The following is a 27,381-nucleotide window of genomic DNA, read 5'->3' as shown; positions in this document are numbered from 1 at the left end:
TTGGCAGTAGTACTGTAGACTATTTTATCACTGACCTCAACCCAGAGTCTCTCAGAGCGTTCACAGTCAGCCCACTGACACCCCTATCAGACCACAGCAAAATCACAGTCTACTTGAACAGAGCAATACTCAATCATGAGGCATCAAAGCCAAAGGAACTGAATAATATTAAGAAATGCTATAGATGGAAGGAAAGTAGTGTTGAAACCTACCAAAAAAATAATAATTAGGAAACAACAAATTCAATCCATTCTAGACAACTTCCTGGACAAAACGTTCCACTGTAATAGTGAAGGTGTAAACTTGGCAGTAGAAAACCTAAACAGTATATTTGACCTCTCAGTTTCCCTATCAAATCTAAAAATATCTAACAGAAAACCAAAGAAAAGTAATAACAGTGATAAATGGTTTGATGAAGAATGCAAAAACCTAAGAAAGAAATTGAGAAACCTATCCAACCAAAAACATAGAGACCCAGAAAACCTGAGCCTACGCCTTCACTATGGTGAATCACTAAAACAATACAGAAATACACTACGGAAAAAGAAGGAACAGCATGTCAGAAATCAGCTCAATGTAATTGAAGAATCCATAGACTCTAACCACTTCTGGGAAAATTGGAAAACACTAAACAAACAACAACACGAAGAGCTATCTATCCAAAACGGAGATGTATGGGTAAACCACTTCTCCAATCTTTTTGGCCCTATAACAGAGAACAAACAGCAAAAAAATATACATGATCAAGATCTTAGAATCAACTATTAAAGACTACCAGAACCCACTGGATTCTCCAATTACATTGAATGAACTACAGGACAAATTACAAACCCTCCAACCCAAAAAGTCCTGTGGTGTTGATGGTATCCTCAATGAAATGATAAAATATACAGACCACAAATTTCAATTAGCTATACTTAAACTCTTTAACATCATCCTTAGCTCTGACATCTTCCCCAATATTTGGAACCAAGGACTGATCACCCCAATCCACAAAAGTGGAGACAAATTTGACCCCAATAACTACCGTGGGATATGCGTCAACAGCAACCTTGGGAAAATCCTCTGCATTATCATTAACAGCAGACTAGTTCATTTCCTCAGTGAAAACAATGTACTGAGCAAATGCCAAATTGGCTTTTTACCAAATTACCGTACGACAGACCACGTATTCACCCTGCACACCCTAATTGACAAACAAACAAACCAAAACAAAGGCAAAGTCTTCTCATGCTTTGTTGATTTCAAAAAAGCTTTTGACTCAATTTGGCATGAGGGTCTGCTATATAAATTGATGGAAAGTGGGGTTGGGGGAAAAACATACGACATTATAAAATCCATGTACACAAACAACAAGTGTGCAGTTAAAATTGGCAAAAAACACACACATTTCTTTCCACAGGGCCGTGGGGTGAGACAGGGATGCAGTTTAAGCCCCACCCTCTTCAACATATATATCAATGAATTGGCGAGGGCACTAGAACAGTCTGCAGCACCCGGCCTCACCCTACTAGAATCTGAAGTCAAATGTCTTCTGTTTGCTGATGATCTGGTGCTTCTGTCACCAACCAAGGAGGGCCTACAGCAGCACCTAGATCTTCTGCACAGATTCTGTCAGACCTGGGCCCTGACAGTAAATCTCAGTAAGACAAAAATAATGGTGTTCCAAAAAGGTCCAGTTGCCAGGACCACAAATACAAATTCCATCTAGACACCGTTGCCCTAGAGCACACAAAAAACTATACATACCTCAGCCTAAACATCAGCGCCACAGGTAACTTCCACAAAGCTGTGAACGATCTGAGAGACAAGGCAAGAAGGGCCTTCTATGCCATCAAAAGGAACATAAAATTTGACATACCAATTAGGATCTGGCTAAAAATACTTGAATCAGTTATAGAACCCATTGCCCTTTATGGTTCTGAGGTCTGGGGTCCGCTCACCAACCAAGAATTCACAAAATGGGACAAACACCAAATTGAGACTCTGCATGCAGAAATCTGCAAAAACATCCTCAGTGTACAACGTAAAACACCAAATAACGCATGCAGAGCAGAATTAGGCCAATACCCGCTAATTATCAAAATCCAGAAAAGAGCCGTTAAATTCTATAACCACTTAAAAGGAAGCGATTCCCAAACCTTCCATAACAAAGCCATCACCTACAGAGAGATGAACTTGGAGAAGAGTCCCCTAAGTAAGCTTGTCCTGGGCCTATGTTCACAAACACAAACAGACCCCACACAGCCCCAGGACAACAACAACAACACAATTAGACCCAACCAAATCATGAGAAAACAAAAAGAGAATTACTTGACACATTGGAAAGAACAAACAAAAAAACAGAGCAAACTAGAATGCTATTTGGCCCTAAACAGAGAGTACACAGTGGCAGAATACCTGACCACTGTGACTGACCCAAACTTAAGGAAAGCTTTGACTATGTACAGACTCAGTGAGCATAGCCTTGCTATTGAGAAAGGCCGCCGTAGGCAGACCTGGCTCTCAAGAGAAGACAGGCTATGTGCACACTGCCCACAAAATGAGGTGGAAACTGAGCTGCACTTCCTGACCTCCTGCCAAATGTATGACCATATTAGAGACACATATTTCCCTCAGATTACAGCGATCCACAAAGAATTCGAAAACAAACCCAATTTTGATAAACTCCCTTATCTACTGGGTGAAAAACCACAGTGTGCCATCACAGCTGCAAGATTTGTGACCTGTTGCCACAAGAAAAGGGCAACCAGTGAAGAACAAACACCATTGTAAATGCAACCCATATTTATGTTTATTTATTTTCCCATTTGTACTTTAACTATTTGCACATTGTTACAACACTGTATATATACATAATATGACATTTTAAATGTCTATATTCTTTTGAAACTTCTGAGTGTAATGTTTACTGTTAATATTTATTGTTTATTTCACTTTTGTTTACTATCTACTTCCCTTGCTTTGGCAATGTTAACACACGTTTCCCATGCCAATAAAGCCCTTAAATTGAAATTGAATTGAATTGAATTGAATTGAATTGAGAGAGAGAGAGAGAGAGAGAGAGAGAGAGAGAGAGAGAGAGAGAGAGAGAGAGAGAGAGAGAGAGAGAGAGAGAGAGAGAGAGAGAGAGAGAGAGAGAGAGAGAGAGAGAGAGAGAGAGAGAGAGAGAGAGAGAGAGAGAGAGAGAGAGAGAGAGAGAGAGAGAGAGAGAGAGAGAAACAGGAGGATTCATTGGATAAATGGACTGACATTTTTGAAGGGAATCAATTCAGTTACCCCACTGAAACTTGCACTTGTGTGTAGCCTATGCTATGATGTGTAGACTATTTTATGATATGTGTTGTACTAAACAGTATATTAGAAAACCATTCATGATTGCTTTACATACAACCTTTGGTCATTGACATACTGTATGTAGTCATTTGATGCTCTCTGGTGGCCTTTTAAGGCATAGCAGCACAGTACTTCCTCCCCATGCTCTCCCATACAGATGACAAAGATGGTGAATAATGAAGATGTCGCATAAAGGCTGTTTACCATTTTTTTTTAAAAGGTCAAGGTTTCTGTCTGTGTAAGTGGTCGTTCCGGTTCTCACATGAGAATGCTTTCCGGCATGCATGCTCAAAGATGGTCACACGAGAGAGGGAACACCCACTTACACAGACAGGAACCTTTACCATTTATTTTCAATGGGAAACTGCCCGATAACAGCTGGCTCTGGTCTACTTACTCCCCCTTCACCCCTGCTCACCCCACCCTGCCACGCCCAATCAGAAAACAATTAGCCTGTGAGATGTTTCGCTTTCTCTACCGTCTCTGCTGATAGGATGTCAGAGCATTGAAAAAGCTGTAAGTCTACTGTCCTACTGATTTGCATACACTGTCAAAAGAACACACACTAGTAATTAAATAATAGGTGAATGCAAATGGTACAGAGGGGCAACATAAACGCTCTATTACAAATTAATCTGCAACACAATTCAATTGAAATTGGGTGATGTGAACACATTACACTACACAAGATGAACAGATCCACATATACAGTATGTTGCGATAGTGTGTAATGTAACATTATTTGTAGCAGCCCGCTGGCTAAATGTACATTATAATACTGTTACTAGGCCATCCTGCCCACCAACAGATGCTACCCATGGGGCAATAACACGGTGAGTGAACATTCTCCCAACGTCATATGTCAATGTAGGTCAAATCAAGTAGAAATTATGCATTTCTGTCAATACAGAAGACAGATTAATGGTTACAGTGTATGGAATGGGATTCAATTCAAAACCTGTACTAGATGTAACATTAGAAGGTATGTTTTGTCGAGCCTAGGGGGCAGGAGAGAGGAGAGGGAAGGGCTAGAGCAGGTGGTAGGGGAGGGTGTGTAGATAATATCTCAAATACTCCAACTGTAGAAGAATGTTATAATGCCTTCGTCCCCACTATAACAGCTATCTGAGCTGTGTTTTTCACTGTAGATCCAGAAAGTTGTTTCTTTCCTCTTGAATTGTATTGAGCGGTGCAGAGGTTTGTGGGAGCAAACACAGTGCATGCACCATATCATTAACATGCTTTTGTAATTCCCTGGCCAGAAATAAAAGCATTTATTTTGCCAACAACCGACTGTCTGTGACTAAAATAGGCCTACAAGTCACACTGATCAGAGTGGATGTCATTATACACTCTCAGAAAAAAGGGTTCAAAAAAGGGTTCTTCGGCTGTCCCCATAGGAGAACCCTTTTTGAGTTCCAGATAGAACCATTTTTGGTTCCCGGTAGAACCCTTTTGGGTTCTACGTAGAACTGTCTGTGGAAAGGGTTCAACATGGAACCCAAAAGAGTTTTACCTGGAAGCAAAAAAGGTTCTAATAGGAACCAAAAAGGGTTCTTGAAAGGGTTCTCCTATGGGGACAGCCAAATAACCCTTTTAGGTTCTAAATAGCACCTTTTTTTCTAAGAGTGTACCAATGACCTTGGAATAACTACAAGATAGGGCTGGTAGGATGATGCAGTACTATGATTCTGGTCAAGGGTTTAATATAATCTGACTAATCTGATGGATTAGTTTTGTTGTGGTGCAGTTCAGTTGGTAGTTTATCACTCCTCCAGTGATTGCATCTCTGCCACTATGGAGCCAGAGTGCTATGAAAAGACAACCTTATCTGTGATTCAGTAAGTAGTCTACCTATCGACCCTTGGGTGTGTGTGATTACAACACATTGGCAAACATATGTGTTTATTTAGTTTATAGTAGCCTACTGTAGTAGTGGATTTTACTCTGCAACAGAGTGGGGAATGCTATTACAACAGACTGTATGTAGACCAAATAAGAGGATCATACCATTACATATGTGAACAGAGTATGTAATAGAATGAATCAATGTGCATTAGGTTTAAAGGTTTATATAGATTTTCCTGTGTGTAGGTTTGTGTGTGTACGCGTGTGCGTGTAATTACACAGTAAATAACCCGAAACAGGGTGTAGTGACAGAGGTGATGACTGACACCATTCTGTCTACAGCATCCACAGGGATTTCACATGGACTTTGTTATGACAGCCACTGGTCCATGTTTGCATTGGTTATCGGTATGCAACTGTCTGTCATCCTGTTCTACTATTGTATGTCCATCTGTCAGTACAAGGGTCTTATGTGTCCTCCAAATAATGCCGTGCTGGTGCTACCCTAGCGCAGCCAAGACTGACAGCTCTAAAAAGCATGGTATACTGTATTGTGTCTAACTGTCTGATTGACAGTGACATTAGGTAAACTGTGGATGATATACAGAAATGATTGTGACTGGGTCCTGCTGGTCAGTACCATCTTTATACTGATTCAACCTTGTTTCCACTAAGACAGTATTTTATAACTTCTGTATTCTCACCCTGAGGGCAAAATAACAGCCATAAAAATCATACCAGCCATGAAAAAAAAAAAAACACAAGATAATATTCCAAATAAAATCAAATCACATTTTATTGGTCACGTACACATATTTTGCAGATGTTATAGCAAAATGCTTATGTTCCTAGCTCCAACATGCAGTAATACCTAACAATACAAAACAATACATGCAAATCCCTGAAATATAAAGAAAGGAATTAAGAAATGTATAAATATTAGAACGAGCAAGTCTGGAATATAAGTCTCTAAGGTGTAGGGTAGAGTACTGGGTGGTAGCCGGCTAGTAACAGTGAGTAAGGTTCAGGGCAGGGTACTGGGCGGAAGCCAGCTAGTGGTGACTATTTAACAGTCTGATGGCCTGGATATAGAAGCTGTTTTTCAGTCTCTCGGTTCCAGCTTTTATGCACCTGTCTCCGCCTTCTAGATGGTAGCAGGGTGAACAGGCCGTGGCTCGGGTGGCTGAGGTCCTTGATGATCTTCTTGGCCTTCCTGTGACACCGGGTGCTGAAGATGTCTTGAAGGGCAGGCATTGTGCCACCAGGGATGCGTTGGGCTGACCGCACCACCCTCTGGAGAGCCCTGCGGTTGCGGACGGTGCAGTTGCTGTACCAGGCGGTGATAGGCAGTGTACAGTGCTATGGTGATTGCGTCATCTGTGGATCTGTTGGGGCGGTATGCAGATTGTAGTGGGTCTCAGGTGTCGGGTAAGATGGAGGTGATATGGTCCTTAACTAGCCTCTCAAAGCACTTCATGATGACATAAGTGAGTGTTATGGGGCGATAGTAATTGAGTTCAGTTACCTTCCGGACCTGTGAATAAAGTTAACGAGCACAACTTAAAGAAATAAAGGGAAGACAAATGGAGTACTTGAAGAAAAACACAAACACAAACAATGCCAAGGTTGCGCTCCCATCCCAAGTGGATAGGACTGCTGACAATGGCAAGAACTCCGCCCGCAAAATGAGAGGAACATTTAAAGCCAAAAGCCGCATACATGGAGGATATTTACATGGGAAAAAGGGCTGGGGCAGCTGTTGTTGTTTTGCTGTAAATTGATCTAAGAGGCAAAGAGAACTCCCTAAAGCTCCAGTCAACTGAATGCTGATTATAATCTGTCTGACTGGTTTGACATTTTAGTTCACGATTGAAAACTGTCCCCATCTCTAACTCCCCTCCCTTCTGCTCCTTCTTTCCCTCTCTGTCTCTCTCTCCAGCTCTACTATCACACCCTCCATCCCTCTCCCTCTCTCTCGCTTTCTCTATTTCAATTTCTCCTATCAGTGCATGGTGATCCGGTGAGTAACAGTGTATGAAGTAGCCCGTTGCCATGGCGTCAGATGCCAGCCACATGCTGGAGGCAGCCTTGGAGCAAATGGATGACATTATCGCTGGTAAGCTTCTATTTTATTAAGACCTCCTCAAAGACAACCCAGCTTGCAATTACTGCTCTCTTTAGACTGGTATTTGGTAATGTCTTGAAGGTTTCATTGAGATTTAAATATATTAACTTAGAGTAGGAATGTTACATTTTGTTCAGTTCTTTCTAAGCATAATCAAAATAAATTGTGTACTTTGGATTTTAGTTGAAATGATGAAAGGAAAGTTCCTCTTAGGATCTTGAAGTTTGAGATACTGGGATTGAGCTTGTTCCAACTAGAGCAGATTTACTGGGGGAAACTCTGCAGGTTTTGAATAGATGGTCCTTGTCAGTAGGCTACTGTACATCAACCATTCTGTTAGTCTTTTACGCTGCCTCTCTTCTTCCCCCACCCGATCTATTCTATGTTTACTCTATCATTTATATTACATTTCCATTTTGGTCATTTAGCAGACACTCTTATCCAGAGCAACTTACAGTCAGTGCATTCAACTAAGGTCGATAAAACAACCACATATCAAAGTCATAGAATGAAAAATACTTTCCTCAATAAAGCAGCTATCAGCAAAATCAGTGCTAGCAACAAAGACAAATACAACATCCTTGTCTGTAGTTGTCCACCACACTCTATAACTAGCTCTCTTTCCATATTGTTCAGCTCTCCCTGTTTTCTTACAGGGGTGATACATTTCAGTCACCACTGTTTGTCATAACCATAGCAGGATATCAGATGACTCTGTTGGGGTTCCTGTAAGGGGCACAAGACACAAGGCTCTAATAATAGAGATAGCATAGTGCTAATGACCCCCAGCACACTGCAAGACAGAGAAAACCGTGACATCACCCATAGAGATGGTCATACAGGCTAACATATTGCTAATAATGCTAATGCTAGCAATTCCCGTAATAGGCCTACAGCTAAGGTGACATGAGATCATGAATATATATCTGTGCAGACTAGTGCAATATTTAAAAGACCATCAGAGCACAGCACTTTGACACACTGCCTTTACTCAGAGAAGCAGTCAATACACCATGCGATGTCCCTACAATATCCCTATAGGGAACACTTGAGTTTTCAAAGCTGACAGCGTTCAGGCACTGTTGAAGCTAGCGTTGTAGTGGGAGGGTGCTCTCCAGTGGTTATGCTAGGTAGCAGTTGGATGTTTTCAATTTTTCACACATTATGTTGATGTATTCAGTGACTCACATTGGAAATTCAAACTGACATGATATATTCATCAGCACATAATACTTTCACTCAGCAATCCTAACAGCCTGTTTGTGGAGCAGTCACATACAATATAGTCAACAGCAAACAGTTTATAGTAATCTGATTTCAGAAAATCAAAACAAGTCTAAATGGATTGCTAGACTCTGGGATAGCTAGTTTTAAGGCTCTGATGGCTGTATCACCCCTATGATCTTTGCCCTAACCATAACTCTAATCTAAATAATTTCATTTTATTGGCAGGAGGGTTCTGCGAGGCCTTCTTGAAGTTTGGGGCCCAGGGTTACCACTCCCAGGGTTCGAACTCTGCCCCCACCTTTGCCCTCACCTCAGCCATTAACCCCAACATCAGTGTGCTGCAGCTGGTAGAGGATCTCAGGGTAGCCCTGGAGGGCCAGGTGGACCAGGAGGAGCATGAGTCCATGAGGAGACAGGTCCCCATGGACACAGCACACACCCTGTTAGAATGGCTGGAGAAGGGAGGGGTGAGTAGCGTCAACACATCCTAAACTCACTTCACACACTAAACTGGCTAGTGTGGTGTATTTATTCAGGAAACCTTGTTACTGGGTTCTATTGAGCATATGACATACAGTACAATACATGGCTACAATGAACACATTTGTTCTGCTGTAACCACAGCGGTTGAATCAAGCTCACTTCCACCAGCCACACATCTGTACTCTAATGCCAGGAGGGCGGCAGGTAGCCTAGCGGTTAAGAGCGTTGTGCCAGTAACCGAAAGGAGGTTTGAGCAAGGCAGTTTACCCCCAACAACAACTGCTTCCCGGGCGCCGATGACGTGGATGTCATTTAAGGCAACCACCCTCACCTCTCTGATTCAGAGGGGTTGGGTTAAATGCGGAAGACACATTTCAGTTAAATGCATTCAGTTGTACAACTGACTAGGTACCCCCCTTTCCGTTTCCCACACATGAGAGAGCCTATGATTTCTGAGAACTCTACCTGCAAATAATGTAAGCACTGTAGGAGGCCAGGCAGAATTGTGTAGGTCATGTACAGTATGTATATGGTACATGAAGGTACAGTGGGGAAAAAAAGTATTTAGTCAGCCACCAATTGTGCAAGTTCTCCCACTTAAAAAGATGAGAGAGGCCTGTAATTTTCATCATAGGTACACGTCAACTATGACAGACAAATTGAGAAAACAAATTCCAGAAAATCACATTGTAGGATTTTTTATGAATTTATTTGCAAATTATGGTGGAAAATAAGTATTTGGTCACCTACAAACAAGCAAGATTTCTGGCTCTCACAGACCTGTAACTTCTTCTTTACGAGGCTCTTCTGTCCTCCACTCGTTACCTGTATTAATGGCACCTGTTTGAACTTGTTATCAGTATAAAAGACACCTGTCCACAACCTCAAACAGTCACACTCCAAACTCCACTATGGCCAAGACCAAAGAGCTGTCAAAGGACACCAGAAACAAAATTGTAGACCTGCACCAGGCTGGGAAGACTGAATCTGCAATAGGTAAGCAGCTTGGTTTGAAGAAATCAACTGTGGGAGCAAATATTAGGAAATGGAAGACATACAAGACCACTGATAATCTCCCTTGATCTGGGGCTCCACGCAAGATCTCACCCCGTGGGGTCAAAATGATCACAAGAACGGTGAGCAAAAATCCCAGAACCACACGGGGGGACCTAGTGAATGACCTGCAGAGAGCTGGGACCAAAGTAACAATGCCTACCATCAGTAACACACTACGCCGCCAGGGACTCAAATCATGCAGTGCCAGACGTGTCCCCCTGCTTAAGCCAGTACATGTCCAGGCCCGTCTGAAGTTTGCTAGAGTGCATTTGGATGATCCAGAAGAGGATTGGGAGAATGTCATATGAAACCAAAATAGAACTTTTTGGTAAAAACTCAACTCGTCGTGTTTGGAGGACAAAGAATGCTGAGTTGCATCCAAAGAACACCATACCTACTGTGAAGCATGGGGGTGGAAACATCATGCTTTGGGGCTGTTTTTCTGCAAAGGACCAGGACGACTGATTCGTGTAAAGGAAAGAATGAATGGGGCCATGTATCGTGAGATTTTGAGTGAAAACCTCCTTCCATCAGCAAGGGCATTGAAGATGAAACGTGGCTGGGTCTTTCAGCATGACAATGATCCCAAACACACCGCCCGGGCAACGAAGGAGTGGCTTCGTAAGAAGCATTTCAAGGTCCTGGAGTGGCCTAGCCAGTCTCCAGATCTCAACCCCATAGAAAATCTTTGGAGGGAGTTGAAAGTCCGTGTTGCCCAGCGACAGCCCCAAAACATCACTGCTCTAGAGGAGATCTGCATGGAGGAATGGGCCAAAATACCAGCAACAGTGTATGAAAACCTTGTGAAGACATACAGAAAACATTTTACCTGTGTCATTGCCAACAAAGGGTATATAACAAAGTATTGAGAAACTTTTGTTATTGACCAAATACTTATTTTCCACCATAATTTGCAAATAAATTCATAAAAAATCCTACAATGTGATTTTCTGGATTTTTTTTCTCATTTTGTCTGTCATAGTTGACGTGTACCTATGATGAAATTTACAGGCCTCTCTCATCTTTTTAAGTGGGAGAACTTGCACAATTGGTGGCTGACTAAATACTTTTTTGCCCCACTGTATAAGGTCTGTTTTGTGGTGGTCTTTATTCAGGAGTAGAAGGGCCCCCTCCCATCCCCTCTCCACCCAGGAGCCCGAGCCAGAGCAGGGGTCTCTGATCTGCCACTGGTAATGAGATCCAGAGGTAGCTGCTGCTGCTCAGACTGGGAGCAGTTAGTTCCCCTCCTCCATCCCTTCCTCCTTCTCTTTCTTCTCCTCATCCACTCCTTCCTGCTTGGATTTTGATGTTGATTTTATTTGTACATAAACTTTATCACATACTTACCATGCACATTCAGGGTAAGGAAAGAAACATCCATTCATCTAATACTCTCTAATACTCTCCCCACCTAACTCCACTTCAACCCCTCTATCCCCTCCCTCCCCTCCCTCCTATTTAATCTCCTCTTTCTCTTCCTCCACCCCCTGTCTACCTACCTTTCCTGGTCTGTACCACATCTGTGACAAGCATGTGTAGCAAAATGCTCCCTCTCTCCTGTGCCCCTCTAGAGAGACCACAAAAGTAGCTACATCGAGGGGTACTTCAGAGAGAGAGAGAGAGAGGGGGGGGGGGGATAAAAAGAGAGAGACAGACAGAAAGCAAGAGAGAGAGAGAGAGAGAGAGCGGGGGGAGGAGAAGAAAGGGAGGGAGAGGAGCCAGCTGGCGTGGTCTGAGTTGTAGTGCTGCAGTCGGATATTAGAGACTAGCCACTTCTCAGCCTGCCTCTGTCTGGGCTCCAAACCACACAGCCTGGGTCCGACCTAGACACAGCACACCATAGGGTACCCACTACAGTCTCTCTGCAGCAAGAGAGAGAGTAGGAGGGGAAGAGGAGGAAGAAGCAGATATAAGGATTCAAGGGGATTAACAGTGATAAAGTATCTTTCTTTCAGAAGCTCTGTTAAGTTTCTGAGCTCTACTCTCTCAATCACACTCTCTCTTTTCTATCGCTCTCTCACTTTCTTTTTTGCTCTCTCTCTCTCTCTCTCTCTCTCTCTCTCTCTCTCTCTCTCTCTCTCTCTCTCTCTCTCTCTCTCTCTCTCTCTCTCTCTCTCTCTCTCTCTCTCTCTCTCTCTCTCTCTCTCTCTCTCTCTCTCTCTCTCTCTCTCTCTCTCTCTCTCTCTCTCTCTCTCTCTCTCTCTCTCTCTCTCTCTCTCTCTCTCTCTCTCTCTCTCTCTCTCTCTCTCTCTCTCTCTCTCTCTCTCTCTCTCTCTCTCTCTTCTCTCTCTCTCTCTCTCTCTCCTCATTGCCTTGCCAGGATAAGTTACTGTGTAGAGTTTGAGGAAGAAAATAGTCAAAGCTACAATGGGCCAACAGAATGGAGTATAACATAGATTTTTATAAGCATTTTGCCTGGCTGAAAAAGGTAAGAGACTTTTTGAGTTTTCACTTTCATGCTTTTCCCTGCTTATACATCTGTACTGCATCTGTATAAAGGAATCTGGTTATTGTTGTTGTACACAGACAGGGAAATACCTTGCATACTGGAGATGCACATGGAGAAAGACTTGTGTTGTGGAGTTGTTCATTGTAACACAGTTATTAACATTGATAGTACAGACTCATCTGTTTTGACCGTAAACTGGAAAGTTCTGTGTCATAGTAGTCACCTGTTCTATTGTCTGTAATTTCTGCACCTTCAAAGAACAAGGCCCTTCAATTAACAGCTGGTATGGGAAAAGCTTGGGAATTGTTGAAGAGCAACAGGTAGCATTTAATAAGACATGGTAACCACCTTTCTGGAAAACACTTTGAACTCTCATTTTACATTTACATTTTAGTCAATTAACAGAAGTTCTTATCCAGAGCATACATTTCCATACCTTTTTTTATTTTCTTTGTTCGTACTGGTCCCCCATGGGAATCCAACCCTGGCATCTACCACCTGAGCCACACAGGACCCAACTCTCCCTGCGTTTCTTTACTGGGCAGGAATAATATAATGATTTACTTATACCCGAAACTCTGCAGGCGATTGTGATTGGATGAGCTTCTACATAGCCTTCATACATGGCACGATAACAGGAAAACTTGATTTCTGTATAGTTCAATTAGCTATATGGCTAATCTGTCAATCCATCTGTTGAGGAACTTTTACTGAATTTCAATGAAGAATGTGTAGGCTAATCTGAGTCTGTGGCTGAATGGATGTTATCTAGGATAAGAGGAAAACATTTAAACATGTCACTAAATGGGAAGCAGATCTGGTATGGTGAGCGTGTGCACCAGGCTTAACCTGTTTCACAGTCCCAGCGGCCAATCAGCAATCAAGGTCCCAGTGACCAATCACCAATTAGGGGCAGGAAACATGTGTCAGGAGATGTGCATGCTGGGATGCGTGAAAGGTAACCACCAGACAGGTCAAGAGGTCATAGTACCTGAGGAGAATAGATGAATGGATGAATGGATGGGCAACATGTGTTTTCACTTCAGACTTTGTCCTTTGGGAGGTACAGTACAGGAAGCACCTGAAATAGACCTGATAGGACTAGACTGGATGTAGTTACGATCAGCCCATTCCTGAATTCTCCTTCACCATCTTGTTGTCATTATGGAGACGTTTTTAGCTCTTTGCTGGCTGGTCCCATCTGGACCTCGTTGTTACGGGTTAACTTGGACATGAAATGGCCTGATAGATGATTATATACAAAGGCTTTTTCTCTCTCTTTTACCAAACGGACTTGCTTATTTGGACTTTGTTTGTTTACAGGATGATTATGTTGCACAATTTTTATTTTATTTGCAGCACTTGAAATAGCTGAAGAGAGAATTCATTTGCATATTATTTTGTTCAAAGATATATGGCTATATGCATACTTCGTCTTCTTTTTCCTATGATTCTTGAAGGAAGTTAAACTCCAACCACATACTGTGGATTCTGAATCTTCAAAAGTTAAATCTGCAGAGTATTCTTACATAGTCTATTAAAGGTTTAATGGTATTTCACAATAACTATAAACCACTTGAGCTGGCTGGCTCAGCCTCACAGTCGCTGTGCCACAAACTTTCCATGATTGTGGTTTACAAAAGTCTGGATTTCTCAGCAATTTCCTCTAATTTGGTTTCATTCTTTATTATGAACGGCTAAGCCATTATTTAGGAAGGCCTGAGGTCTTGCAACCTTGGTCCAGTAGAAAATATCAAATTGTTAGAATATTAAAATGTTCAACAACATTTAATGAAAGCTTAAGAAGCATAAACCTCTTACAGAATTCCACACTCACGACCTTCTCACCTCACGGCCACAATAGGTTATGTGAAATGTGATACCAATGCTGTGTGTGTGTTCATGTTGTTCTCTCCAGAGTCTGAGCTTTCATTTCAGAGAGCCCTGGTTCAAGGTAGAGCTGACACAGTGGGTAACTCCTCTCACTTCACAGTTGTACTTGTACTGACCACATATTGACCAGTAACTGACCACTCCTCTGTAGGTAAACCAGCAGTCCCCTGTGAACTGCGAGACTAACCAAGAACGGTTGACACGCTTAGAGGGAGACAAAGAGTCTCTTGTCCTCCAGGTAAGATTACCTTATGTCATAAACAATTTATGCATGTGTATGTTTTGTATTTGCCATAATGTATTTGTGTGTTTGTATGGGAGAGAATATAGTGTATTTTTAGCTATCTGTGTCTGTAGGCATGTGTGTTTCGCTGCACATTGTCATATAAAGGAGTTGTGGTAATGGATATACCCCTCATCTACAGAAATTATTATTTCAATTTAGCTGAAGTTGAATCTCCTGAGATGAAAATGAGCCCACTGTAATACAAGAGGATACATGACACTGCATTGGCCCCCTGGTGCCCTCAATAAAATATAAACAGTAGTAGCTCTATCATGTATCAGTCATAAGAAAGGGAGGAAGAGAGAGAGAAAGAGGGAGAGGAAGAGAGAAAGAGGGAGGGAGAGAGAAAGAGGGGGAGGGTGGCAGAGAGAGAGAAAGAGAGAGATTTAGAGAGAGTGAGTAAGACAGAGCGAGAAAGAGAAAAAGCAGAGAGAGAGAGAGAGAGAGAGAGAGAGAGAGAGAGCGAGAGAGCGAGAGAGGGGGCTAATCCAGTGGTTTGCCTTAATGACAGTGTTGTTTTGGTGTCAACAAGGGTTAGGTACAAGGGCAGTACTTCTTAAGTATATATGTGTGTGTGTATATATATATATGTGTGTGTGTGTACACTAGTTCTCAGGGCTGTTGAGTAAGGGCTTTTCTACAGTCAGGTCCAGACTTGCTGGCTACAACACACCTCTGTTTGTTGGCAGGTGTGATGTCTTGTTGTTGCGTAAAGGTCTCATGTACACACTAACACGTTCCTCCACTAAACTCAACCTGATTGGCTGGTTGAGCCCTGCCTTTTGTAACCTTTTGCTAGTTTGTTTTCTCAACAGCTTTATCTATATCATGAGTAGTGCAGAGCCGGCCTGATGAGCTGAACTGAGAAAAACCCCTGAAGGACAAAGAGTCATTCATTCAGCTTTGGAAATATTTGCACTGTGTAATCTGGCAGTGTGAAGGGTATATCAATTAAGGAGCTGATATGTTGTGAAACGGATGGCAGGCAGAGAGAGTTGATTTTAATGACTTTGAGAAAGTGCATGTGGATGTTTGGGTTAGATAACTTCCCAGGTCTGGAGGAGTAAAGGGTGGAGCCAGGAAAAGGGGAAGAAGGGAGAGAGGGAAGGCGGGAGCAAAGGGAGAGAGGGAGAAAGAGAGTGTGGGAATGAAGGATGAACAGAGGTCAAGGGGGTTAACAACATTGAAAGGAGGGGGTCAGAAATGTTGAAGTATTGCTGTCTACTGGTGTGACTGAGTTTCTCCTCCATTCCACACACACATACACACACACACAAACACACACAGGTGAGCGTTCTGACAGACCAGGTGGAAGCTCAGGGAGTAAAGATCAGTGATCTGGAAAGTTCTCTGGAGGAACACCAACACAAGCTCAACTCTACAGAAGAGATGCTGCAGCAGGTAAGGACCTCACACACTGGTGCTCTTCAATTCAAACAAACGTTTGAACCTCAACCTTATTCACAGTCTCAGTTTAGACTGGCTTTAGTATGAAATCAACTTCCTCGTTTTGCATGGTTACCAGGTTCACTTCCATATGTAAAGTTCCCGTTTCTATTCAAACTGGGATCTGAAAGTCTGCATCACAGCAACACAAATATTATGCCTTCTCCCTTAGACTGACATCATGACATTTGCTTAATGTATGTAAAACGCTTTCATCTACTACTTTGTATTTTAAGACTAGCGCACATCCAAGGCAAAAATCTCCTCATACACTGGCTTATATTCAGTCCCTTAGTAGACTAGATTTAGACATGCTCTGTCTCCTAGCAGACTGTCTAGACATGCTGAGTCTCATGGTAGACTGCCTCCTAGAGAGTCCAGATGAGGTTGGACACATCGCCTCAGGCTGGGAGAGAGGGAGGGTTGGAAAGAAGGAGTGAAGGGACAGAGAGAGAGAGAGAGAGAGAGAGAGAGAGAGAGAGAGAGAGAGAGAGATAAAAGGTGTAAAGGGACAAGGAGAGAGTAAATGGACTGAGAGAGAAAGAAGCAGTGAGAGAGAAAGAAGGGTGGGAGGGAGTTGAAGAGAAAGGGGGAGTGCTCTGTCATCAGTAGAGGTGGTGCGTCCATATCTTCCACTCCTGTGAGGTGCAGTATAGTTCAGGCTCAGAGTAGACATGGAAACTCAGTCAGAATCAAGGATCCTCTTTTCAACTGAGCTAAGATAACTTAATGACAGCGACATCTTTGGCCTTCATGCATGAAAAGGACAATCGTCAGTCCATTCAAACTGGAAAATGGGGTAGGACAAACTTAGCATGCTTGTAAGCTTTTTTGCTACAGTATATCATCCTTCCAAGGAGAGGCTTTCAACTGCTCCAAAGTTTCCCCTCAAAAATTCTGTATTCCATACAGACTTTGTTAGACTGTCCTCAAATGCCTTCATTGCATTTCATTTGGCAGCCATTGCAAAGGCAAAGGCAACCTGGGGCATATTCATAACTTTGATTCTGTTGCAAACAGTTTATTTAGCAGAAGCAAAAGGAATGAAACAGGGAGGGACCTACCTGAATTTGTCCAATAGAAACTTTAGTTTTGCTCTGTTTGTTTCCTTCTGGTTCTTAAACAGTAAACAGTTTCTGTAACGAATACACCCCTGGTTAACTCTGTACAGCAGGGTTGATCTGAAGGGCCGGGTTTGTTTCCTTGAGACGTGGTCATTATGAGGCTTTGGACCTGAGCCGCAAATCTCTTACTAGTGACACAGCTCTAATATTTTCAATGTGCACTCTCCCAGAAACATCCCAGAAACCCAACCCTTTTCTCTTCAAAAAAGTTAAATGTTTTAATGGCAGAGAAAGAGAAAACACAGGCAGCCCAATTATGGTATTATTTTCACTAATTGGTCTTTTGACCAATCACATCAGATCTTTTCACATCAGATCTTTTTCAGAGCTGCTCTGATTGGTCAAAACACCAATTAATGAAAAAAATATCAGAATTGGGCAGCCTCTGAGACTTTGCACCTGCCTGAAATCAACCTAATTATCTATTGAGTGAAATTAGGACTTTCAAAGCAGACAGTTTTTCTGATAAAGAGGGATAATTAGTGGCCCAGGCAAGGTCCTAATCAGCATCATGTTTGATTGATAGCAATCCTCATTCAAATAGGAAGGCACCTGCTGAGCCTCTACAGTACTTCTATTTGTTGTTGTATGGGAGCTGTGCAGGGTTCTGTGGGCTCTTTCATGCTCGCCTCTGCATGCTCTGTGCCTGCCTGTGAGAGGGGCATTAAAAATAGTGCCCAGAGGCTGTGTATATTTAGCCATGTGGACAGCAGAGGGTTTGTCTGACTTTGAGAGAACTGAGCAGAGCTAGACGGTAACTTCTTTAGTGTCCAGAGTAGAAGTTCTGTTTGGGCTTCGTCTGTCTTTGTGTGGTTGTACTGCTGTCTCTAACGGTCTGTGTGTGTGGTCTCTAACCATTTGCATGATTGGTGTGTTAACACGTCTCACCTGGTGGCAGGAGTTCCTTAGCAGGACGTCACTGGAGAGTCAGAAGTTGGATCTGATGGGAGAGGTGTCCTACCTGAAACTAAAGCTGGTGGACATGGAGGAGAAACAGAATCATGGAGTAGAGAGGCAGCACAAAGCAGAGGTAAGGACACACACGCACAAACAAGGAGGGGTGATGAGTGTAATTCTAAGCTTAGGTATGATTGAGGCGGTCAGAGTTGAGTCCCTGAGACAGACTGTAGCATGTCTGTGATTTCAACTGACAGTTTATTTATTTTTTTGAATAATGTTGAGTTTAAACAAGTATAGGGAAGTTGAATTCCGTCAGGACTTTTTCTAAAGGGGTTTGTTTATTTCACATCCCTTGTGATATATCTCTGTTTAGTAAAGTGAGCTTTGCTCGTAAATGACAGGAGTGCATGTAGAAGTCCTGATCATGTTTTGGGAGACCCAACCATGTAGTCAGCTGCTGACTTTTTGACAATCATAAACCTACTCTAAAGACAGAGTAAAATGTACTCTACCCTCTTCCTGGACTACCTAGGAATGAAACTACTCTCCATGGAGTCATAGCTCTGTTTTAGTTCAACCTGAAATGTATGTTTGCTGAAGCCCATGTGGTATGTTGGGTTACCTACATCCATTACCACCTGTAATACCACGGTAAGGGCCAACATTTTCCTCAGAACTATTGCAAAACTTGACACCGTAACGTATGTAGTTACCATCAAAACATGGCTTGTCAAAGAGCCTTTGTGCCCCAGAGTACATCCTGTCCTATGTAAAGCCGTGCTGGCATGATGGATGACTGGGTAAACCTGAGGGTGAGTAGGCTTTAACTCAGCGACAGGTTTAACGTTTCAGTCTAAAGTCCTGATGTTGTTGAAATCATGACTGGCCCATTGTATGAGCTGCAGAGGAAGGTGGTTGGTGTTAAATGAGGCGATCCCACCCCCCTTTCAAGACCGGGTAGCATAACACTTTAGACAGGAAATTATCCATAACTGTGGTTTGTAATGTAGAGGATGTTCATTAAATTGGACAAAAATGGGATTCTAGGTTTAGTAATGTAAGGACATGTGTTGCAATAGTCTCTTTCTACTCTGGTCATGTATACACTACTTTCCCTATAACTGCTGTCTGGAGAGAATGACACATCTGCTTTGAACATTCCACTGATGTGTGACCATTCAAGCATACACAAATGAATATGCACACACACACACTTTGGAGGCCTCCCTGCAGTGGAGTGGAGTCACTAAGCTCATGGTTATATATATAGCTGTGGACAGCACTCCATATATCTGTCATATTCTCTATACTGGACACCATGTGATACTTCCACAGTCCAGGCATAGCTCTGGTTGTTTACTCTAAATATGAGAACATGCCCTGCTCTAATGGACTAGACTCTGTTCCTTTCATGTGGCAGTACCATACACACACACACACGTGTGCGTGATTAGGTACCTCTTATTCTCACTCAAGTAGGTCAATAACATATTTACCCTGGCCAGACGACTAATTCACAGGCCCGGAGTGTGTGTTTAGACATAGCAGAGCTGTGTTTCTTATTGTGGTTCACGCTGACATATAAACCTAAATCATTGTGCGTCTTTAAAACTGCTTTAAACATTCCATCTGTTACTTTATTAACTAAATGGGTGTAGAAAATGTAGTTAGTATATCGTTGAGGAACACCACACAATTCTTCCCTCTCTTATTTTCCTTCCTTCTCTCTCTTCCCTCTGTGTCAGAGTGTAGTGAACTTGATTAGTGAGCTGCAGGAGCAGATGTGTAGGTTTCAGCAGGAGATCAATAGCAGGATCCAGGAGAGAACTGGACAGGCTGACAGCAGCCCACAGGAGGCCTGCGACACTGTATTGATGGAGGCCCAAAACCCAGACCAGGGGCTTGCCTGTGATGGTAGCCCAGAGGAGGTGCATGACAGTGGGCTGGAGGTGCCTCCTGACAGGCCTGATGTGATCCCATTCCCAGGCGTGGAGAAAAGCTCCAGTACTTCTGAGGAGCAGTGCTGCTGTGGCGGAGAGGGTGTAGGCAGAAAATGTCTGCATGACATTTGACTCTAAGCATGTAGTCGTCCCATCACTCAGTGTATGGAATGATCCCAAGGCTGACACTTAGATCTGTGCTTGCACTAAGGAACCCCTCACCACTACACTTAGACATACATAGTTCATGAGACCTAAACCCAATGCAATCCCGAGAAGTGTGTGTGTATAAGGGGGTTGATGCATGCACTGTACTGCATCATATTTAAAAGGCATTTCATTTTGGTGTTGTGAGAATAGTTTGCAGATAGAACCCAGGTACTCATGGACTATTTGACAGTCTTTCCAGACTATTAAACAATTCATTATCTGTTGTACATTTGTGAAAATGATGTTTATAAGTTGTATCTCCTCATCAATGTCCCCAGGTCATACTTCAAGAGCTCCGACTTCTCAAGGAGAAAGTTGACTATCTTGAAGACCAGAAGTCCCAGTATGAGAGGAGACTCAAAGCAACAAAGGTAAAACAAACACACATTAGCCTACCTCATCTCCTGTTATGTCTATACTATACTAGTAGTGTCCAGATTCCTCTGCTAACTGCAGCTTTCCTAAACTCTGTCCAATCTGCTTTTCTGCCCAGTTAAATGAGTCATTCACAAAAGCTTATTTTCTTAACAAATCTGCGGACAATTTTCTTTTCATAAATAGATTTAAATGGTGGTACAGTCCCTTCGTGGTGGTTTCTCTTGGCGGGTATACAATACCTTGCCATTCTCTCTACCTGGCTCACTCTTTCACTCCCCTGCATTCTCTCTACCTCTCAATTTCTCTTTTCCTGTACCTCTTCATTGAGCTATTTTTAACTTTCACTCGCTTCATGTCTCCCATCTGCTTTTTGTTCATATTATGTCTTAACTTCAGTCACTGCTACTGTAACAAAGCTTTCCCTAAAATGACAATTATTTACTATATTCTCAGGCTTAAAAGTGTGGTCATGTTGGTTGCAGTGCCTTGTTGTGGTTGTGTTACTGTGAACTTCAGTGTGCCCTATAGAAAACATATAGCCTGCTCTGGAAAGTTCAACCAACCAAATAATATATATATATATATATATATATATATATATATATATATATATATATATATATATATATATATTTTTTTAACATCTGCTTTAGTGTTCAGGCTTGAGTTTTTTTTTTTTTAAAGCATTTTACTGCTCCTGCTATAACATCTGCTAAACTGTGTATGCCACCAATAAACTTTGATTTGACTTAGTCTCCAACAGTGTGTGGAACCATGTGGAGGTTTTTGTTATGAATGTGTGGACTTAAACTTAGTTTGTCATTGTGTGTTGTCTTTCATCTTTCTGAGAGTAGAAGTGTGTTTTTAGCTTATGCATGCTCCTGATCTTACCCCATTCCCCTACAACACACAGGCAGAGATATCAGACCTCCAGCAGCTCCTGCTCAGTAAGAATGCTGAGATAGACAGCCTGCACACACAGCTCCTGGCCAGACCACCACTGTCCACTGAGACCTCAGAGAGAGGTAAGCACACAAACACTTCTCCCAACCTGCAACACTTTTTAATACAGGGTTTGTTATTCTGCAATGAAGGGGTTATGTTCTTTCTTGGCTACTAGTCTGTATCCATTTTTGTCACTCATGGATCAATAACATGCTGCAACAGTGGTAGCAAAAGGTGTGTGTGCCTGCATGGGAGTGTAGTGTCTAACAATGGTTCTCTCTCTCCACCTTGCATCATTTCCACTGTTAGAGGATATGTACAGGAGAAGGCTCAACAACAAGAGTAAGCCTTTAACACTACATAACAACTTTAACACATTGCTTTCAACCTCACCATTTTATCCCTTCCCTTAATGCACTCCTTTCCCACTGTCTTTCATACCCTGTTGTGGGGCTCCAAGAAAATCAAACCCAGGAATGGACCTTGGCTTTGGCTCTGGCTGTCTGGCAACATTTTATGAGCTCACATTTCTTCAACTGAGTATATTGAATCACTGATCAGAATACAGAATTTCCACTGGGAAGGGACTCTTAATGTCAGCCAACTGGTGTTGAGTACCATAACCTTGATATGGCATTGTGCTCTTGCTACTAGAAGTATAGTTGAGTGATTTTTAAGTTTCATTTTCAGAAGATGTCTTTTCCATTGCCCATGGCTGCCTGACAACTTTATCTACTTCATTTCTGCTTATTGTATGGGCCCCTAGCTCATACTGTTGATTTTCCCTGGCTAGATGAGACATTTTCCAACTGAGAAAAGCTCTATTGTACATATCCCTACTATATGCCTAAAATGGGGTAGAAAACGAAAGATTGCAAATACATTGTCATTATGGTACTGTGTGCATAAGGTACATGGTGGCAACTACAGTATAACTCCTCTTTCTACAGACCAGGAGCTCCAAAGGTTAAAGACCGGGATGGAAACACTGCTGGTTGCCAATGATGAAAAGGTGAGTAGGCGGCTGTCAGAAAAAGGTTACTATGAATGTATGTTTGTCTCTCTCGGTCAAGTAGTGAGCTGGAATTTGGCATGCATCTCAAAATAAATCATTGAACAGTGTGAACCCACTGCTTTGTATATAGTTGGGTACCATTGTATACATTAAGCAGTGTTGGCATACACATTACTGTTTGGATGGCAGGGGCTGCTGGAAGGTCGATGGTGTACGTAACCACACATCAGTAGCACCACCCACCGCCATTTATAGCACACTAGGGCTTTTGTACTCTTACAGTTGCACGCACGGGTGGAATCCTGGATCTTTGAACACATGGGCATCATGCCTCATGCGTGCTAGCTCTCTCCGCGGCCATCCATTTTAGGCAAAGCCACAATTAAGGAGTCCTGGATCTGCCAGACCTAATTTTGGAGTTTGGTCCATTAAGAGAAACATGACAAGGCCATGGGCGCTGGCACCACTTCAAAACACACACACACTCACTCTAACTCCTCAGGGCTAGTAACCACTACTCTGATTTCCAGCTATGCCCATGTCACTCTCCACCCTTTTAACCCTTATGTTGAACGCATATGGCGAAAGCCATTTACAGTGCCTTTCTAAAGTATTCAGACCCCTTGGATTTTTCACATTTTGTGTTAGTGGGATTAAAATGGATGTCAACAATCTAGAGAAAATACGCTAATGTCAAAGTGGATACATTTTTCCTTTAACAAAACTAAAAGACTGTTGCATAAGTATTCAGCCCCTTTTGTTTAGGCAAGCCTAAATTTAGTTCAGGAGTAAAAAATTGCATATAAATTGCATGGTCTCACACTGTGAAATAATAGGGTTTGACTTGATATTTGAATGACTAATGCTTCCTCTGTCCCCCATACACACATTTGTAAGGTCCCACAGTCAAGTGTTGAATTTCAAGCACAGATTCAACTACAAAGACCACAGAGCTTTTCAAAAGCCTCATGAAAGGCAGTGATTGGTAGATGGATAACAATAACCAATCAGACATTGAATGTCTCTTTAAGCATGGTCAGGTTGATAATTATGCGGTGAATTATGTATTAAACCACCCAGACACATCAAAGATACAGTCCTCCTCCTGAACTGAGCAGCAGGACAGGAATGACACTTCTCCGGTATGTTACCATGAGGCCATTGGTGATTTTAAAATGGCTACCGAGTTCAATGGCTGTGCTGGGAGAACTGAGGATGGATCATCAACATTTTATTGACTCTACAATAAAGACCTAAATGATAGTGTAAAAGAAGAATACAAATATACACAATGTATGCAACAAGGCACTAAAGTAATACTACAAAAAACACTGCAAAGGAATACACATTCAGTAATCTTGCTCTGATTTGTCATCCTGAGGGTCCCAGAGATAAAATGTAGCTTAGTTTTGTTTGATAAAATCCATTTGTATATCCAAATGTAGGAACTGGGTTCTACACTTTGAGCCCTTGCTGTCTCTGGCTCCACACCACCCCGCCCGGCCATCTAGATGTGTGAAAGTTAGTGTATAAGCTAATGATCCATCATGTATGACATTCCTGGGATTGTGTAAACTTACATTTTGTATTACCATATCATTTTTGTATGTTCTCTATAGTTATGTACTTGAAAATGTATCAATTGACCAATTCGGTACATTTGGGCAGACTTGATACACAAATAGTCCAGTATTGCAGTGCTTCACTGGATCAATCTGAAATGTTGCACACTTCTATCTAGTGGACAAAATCTAAATTGCGCGTAACTGCAATATTATATTTACATTTCAGTAATTTAGCAGACGCTCTTATCCAGAGCGACTTACAATTAGTGAGTGCATACATTTTTTATACTTTGGTTTTCCATATTGTGGTCTTCCTCTTGCATTTCAAAGACAATGGAATTTTTTAAAAATAGAAAACGCATGTATTTTTTTGTTTATTATCTTTTAACAGATCTAATGTTATATTCTCCTAGATTAATTTCACATTTACACAAACTTCAGTGTTTCCTTTCAAATGGTATCAACAATATGCATATCCTTGCTTCAGGTCCTAAGCTACAGGCTGTTAGATTTGGGTGTCATTTTAGGCGAAATTTGAAAAAAAGGGTCCAATCCTTAAGAGGTTAAACCAGGGTTGCTGTTTATTTGAGCAATATGAGATGGAACGGAGTTCCATGTAATAATGGCTCTTTTATAATACTGTATGCTTTCTTGAATTTGTTCTTGATTTGGGGACTGTGAAAAGATCCCTGGTGGCATGTCTGGTGGGGTAAGTGTGTGTGTGTCAGTGCTGTGTGTAAGTTGACTATGCAAACAATTTGGAATTTCCAACACAATGTTCCACACTGATTCATGTTCCACAACTCTTAGCCAAGCGAGACTGGCATGCATAGTATACATATTAGCCCTCTGATTACAATGAAGAGCAAGATGTGCTGCTCTGTTCTGGGCCAGCTGCAGCTTAATTTTGTCTTTATTTGCAGCACTCGACCACACGACTGGGCAATAATCAAGATTAAACAAAACGGGAGCCTGCAGAACTTGCTTTTTGGAGTGTGGTGTCAAAGTAGCGCATCTCTTTATTACTGACAGACCTCTCCCCATCTTTACAACCATTGACTCTATATGTTTACAATCTAAGGTAACACCAAGTAATTTATTCTCCTCAACTTGTTCAACAGCCACACAATTCATTACCAGATTCAGCGGAGGTCTAGAACTTATGGAATGATTTGTACCAAATACAATGCTCTTAGTTTTGGATGTTCAGGACCAGTTTATTACTGGCCACCCATTCCAAAACTGACAACAAGGAGTTGCAAAGGCTTTCAGTGACTTCATTAGCTTACATTTACATTTACATTTTAGTCATTTAGCAGACGCTCTTAACCAGAGCGACTTACAGGAGCAATTAGGGTCAAGTGCCTTGCTCAAGGGCACATTAACGTCATTTAGCAGACGCTCTTAGCCAGAGCGACTCACAAATTGGTACGTTCACCCTATAGCCAGTGGGATAACCACTTTACAATTTGGGGGGGGGGGGGTTAGAAGGATTACTTTATCCTATCCCAGGTATTCCTTAAAGAGGTGGGGTTTCAAATGTCTCCGGAAGGTGGTGAGTGACTCCGCTGTCCTGGCGTCGTGAGGGAGCTTGTTCCACCATTGGGGTGCCAGAGCAGCGAACAGTTTTGACTGGGCTGAGGGGGGAGCTATGCTTCCGCAGAGGAAGGGAGCCAGCAGGCCAGAGGTGGATGAACGCAATGCCCTCGTTTGGGTGTAGGGACTGATCAGAGCCTGAAGGTACAGAGGTGCCGTTCCCCTCACTGCTCCATAGGCAAGCACCATGGTCTTGTAGCGGATGCGAGCTTCAACTGGAAGCCAGTGGAGTGTGCGGAGGAGGGGGGTGACGTGAGAGAACTTGGGAAGGTTGAACACCAGACGGGCTGCGGCATTCTGGATGAGTTGTAGGGGTTTAATGGCACAGGCAGGGAGGCCAGCCAACAGCGAGTTGCAGTAGTCCAGACGGGAGATGACAAGTGCCTGGATTAGGACCTGTGCCGCTTCTTGTGTAAGGCAGGGTCGTACTCTCCGAATGTTGTAGAGCATGAACCTGCAGGAGCGGGTCACCGCCTTGATGTTGGCGGAGAACGACAGGGTGTTGTCCAGGGTCACGCCTAGGCTCTTCGCACTCTGGGAGGAGGACACAGCGGAGTTGTCAACCGTGATGGCGAGATCATGGAACGGGCAGTCCTTCCCGGGAGGAAGAGCAGCTCCGTCTTGCCAGGGTTCAGCTTGAGGTGGTGATCCGTCATCCATACTGATATGTCTGCCAGACATGCAGAGATGCGATTCGCCACCTGGTTATCAGAAGGGGGAAAGGAGAAGATTAGTTGTGTATCGTCAGCGTAGCAATGATATGAAAGGCCATGTGAGGATATGACAGAGCCAAGTGACTTGGTGTATAGGGAGAAAAGGAGAGGGCCTAGAACTGAGCCCTGGGGGACACCAGTGGTGAGAGCACGTGGTGCGGAGACAGCTTCTCGCCACGCCACTTGGTAGGAGCGACCGGTCAGGTAGGACGCAATCCAGGAGTGAGCCGCGCCGGAGATGCCCAGCTCGGAGAGGGTGGAGAGGAGGATCTGATGGTTCACAGTATCAAAGGCAGCAGACAGGTCTAGAAGGACAAGAGCAGAGGAGAGAGAGTTAGCTTTAGCAGTGCGGAGAGTCTCCGTGACACAGAGAAGAGCAGTCTCAGTTGAATGACCAGTCCTGAAACCTGATTGGTTTGGATCAAGAAGGTCATTCTGAGAGAGATAGCAAGAGAGTTGGCTAAAGACGGCACGCTCAATAGTTTTGGAAAGAAAAGAAAGAAGGGATACTGGTCTGTAGTTGTTGACATCAGTGGGGTCGAGTGTTGGTTTTTTGAGAAGGGGAGCAACTCTCGCTCTCTTGAAGACGGAAGGGACATGACCAGCGGTCAAGGATGAGTTGATCAGCGAGGTGAGGTAGGGGAGAAGGTCACCGGAGATGGTCTGGAGAAGAGAGGAGGGGATGGGGTCAAGCGGGCAGGTTGTTGGGCGGCCTGCAGTCACAAGTCGCAGGATTTTATCTGGAGAGAGAGGGGAGAAAGAAGTCAGAGCATAGGGTAGGGCAGTGTGAGCAGGACCAACAGTGTCATTAGACTTAACAAACGAGGATCGGATGTCGTCAACCTT

The 27,381-nt window shown here is 42.9% G+C and overlaps 2 protein-coding genes across 10 annotated transcripts in view; both read left to right on the top strand.

Annotated features, from left to right (window-relative positions):
• The first annotated feature begins 7,144 nt into the window (after window positions 1-7,144).
• LOC121583568 (liprin-beta-2-like) lies at window positions 7,145-9,027 on the top strand. Its single transcript, XM_041899682.2, has 2 exons — window positions 7,145-7,300; window positions 8,762-9,027. Exons 1-2 carry the CDS (start codon window positions 7,237-7,239, stop codon window positions 9,025-9,027), a joined length of 330 nt encoding a protein of 109 aa, XP_041755616.1. The 5' UTR covers window positions 7,145-7,236.
• A 3,307-nt stretch (window positions 9,028-12,334) lies between these two features.
• Window positions 12,335-27,381, top strand: part of LOC121582920 (liprin-beta-2) — a 34,267-nt gene continuing 19,220 nt past the window's right edge. For 4 of the 9 annotated variants that reach the window (XM_041899077.2, XM_041899074.2, XM_041899078.2 and 1 more), the window contains exons 1-9: window positions 12,335-12,503; window positions 14,569-14,655; window positions 15,991-16,104; window positions 18,172-18,303; window positions 19,919-20,215; window positions 20,602-20,694; window positions 21,615-21,726; window positions 21,956-21,988; window positions 22,597-22,658. In XM_041899077.2, the coding sequence (XP_041755011.1) occupies window positions 12,456-12,503; window positions 14,569-14,655; window positions 15,991-16,104; window positions 18,172-18,303; window positions 19,919-20,215; window positions 20,602-20,694; window positions 21,615-21,726; window positions 21,956-21,988; window positions 22,597-22,658 (978 nt within the window). In that variant the 5' untranslated portion in view covers window positions 12,335-12,455. Of the gene's footprint in view, window positions 12,504-14,568; window positions 14,656-15,990; window positions 16,105-16,781; window positions 16,949-17,840; window positions 18,028-18,171; window positions 18,304-19,918; window positions 20,216-20,601; window positions 20,695-21,614; window positions 21,727-21,955; window positions 21,989-22,596; window positions 22,659-27,381 lie in introns of those variants that run through there. The other 5 variants (XM_041899081.2, XM_041899076.2, XM_041899082.2 and 2 more) reach the window with 5 other exon arrangements.

This window comes from Coregonus clupeaformis, unplaced genomic scaffold, assembly GCF_020615455.1.
Source record: "Coregonus clupeaformis isolate EN_2021a unplaced genomic scaffold, ASM2061545v1 scaf0114, whole genome shotgun sequence".
NCBI classification, from domain to species: Eukaryota; Metazoa; Chordata; class Actinopteri; order Salmoniformes; family Salmonidae; genus Coregonus; species Coregonus clupeaformis.
This window is presented reverse-complemented; position numbering and strand designations above follow the sequence as displayed.

Coding starts and splice junctions, on each gene's coding strand:
- LOC121583568 (XM_041899682.2), top strand. CDS start 7,237: ATGGCGTCAGATGCCAGCCACATGCTGGAGGCAGCCTTGGAGCAAATG. Junction 7,301..8,761: donor AATGGATGACATTATCGCTG/GTAAGCTTCTAT, acceptor TTTTATTGGCAG/GAGGGTTCTGCGAGGCCTTC.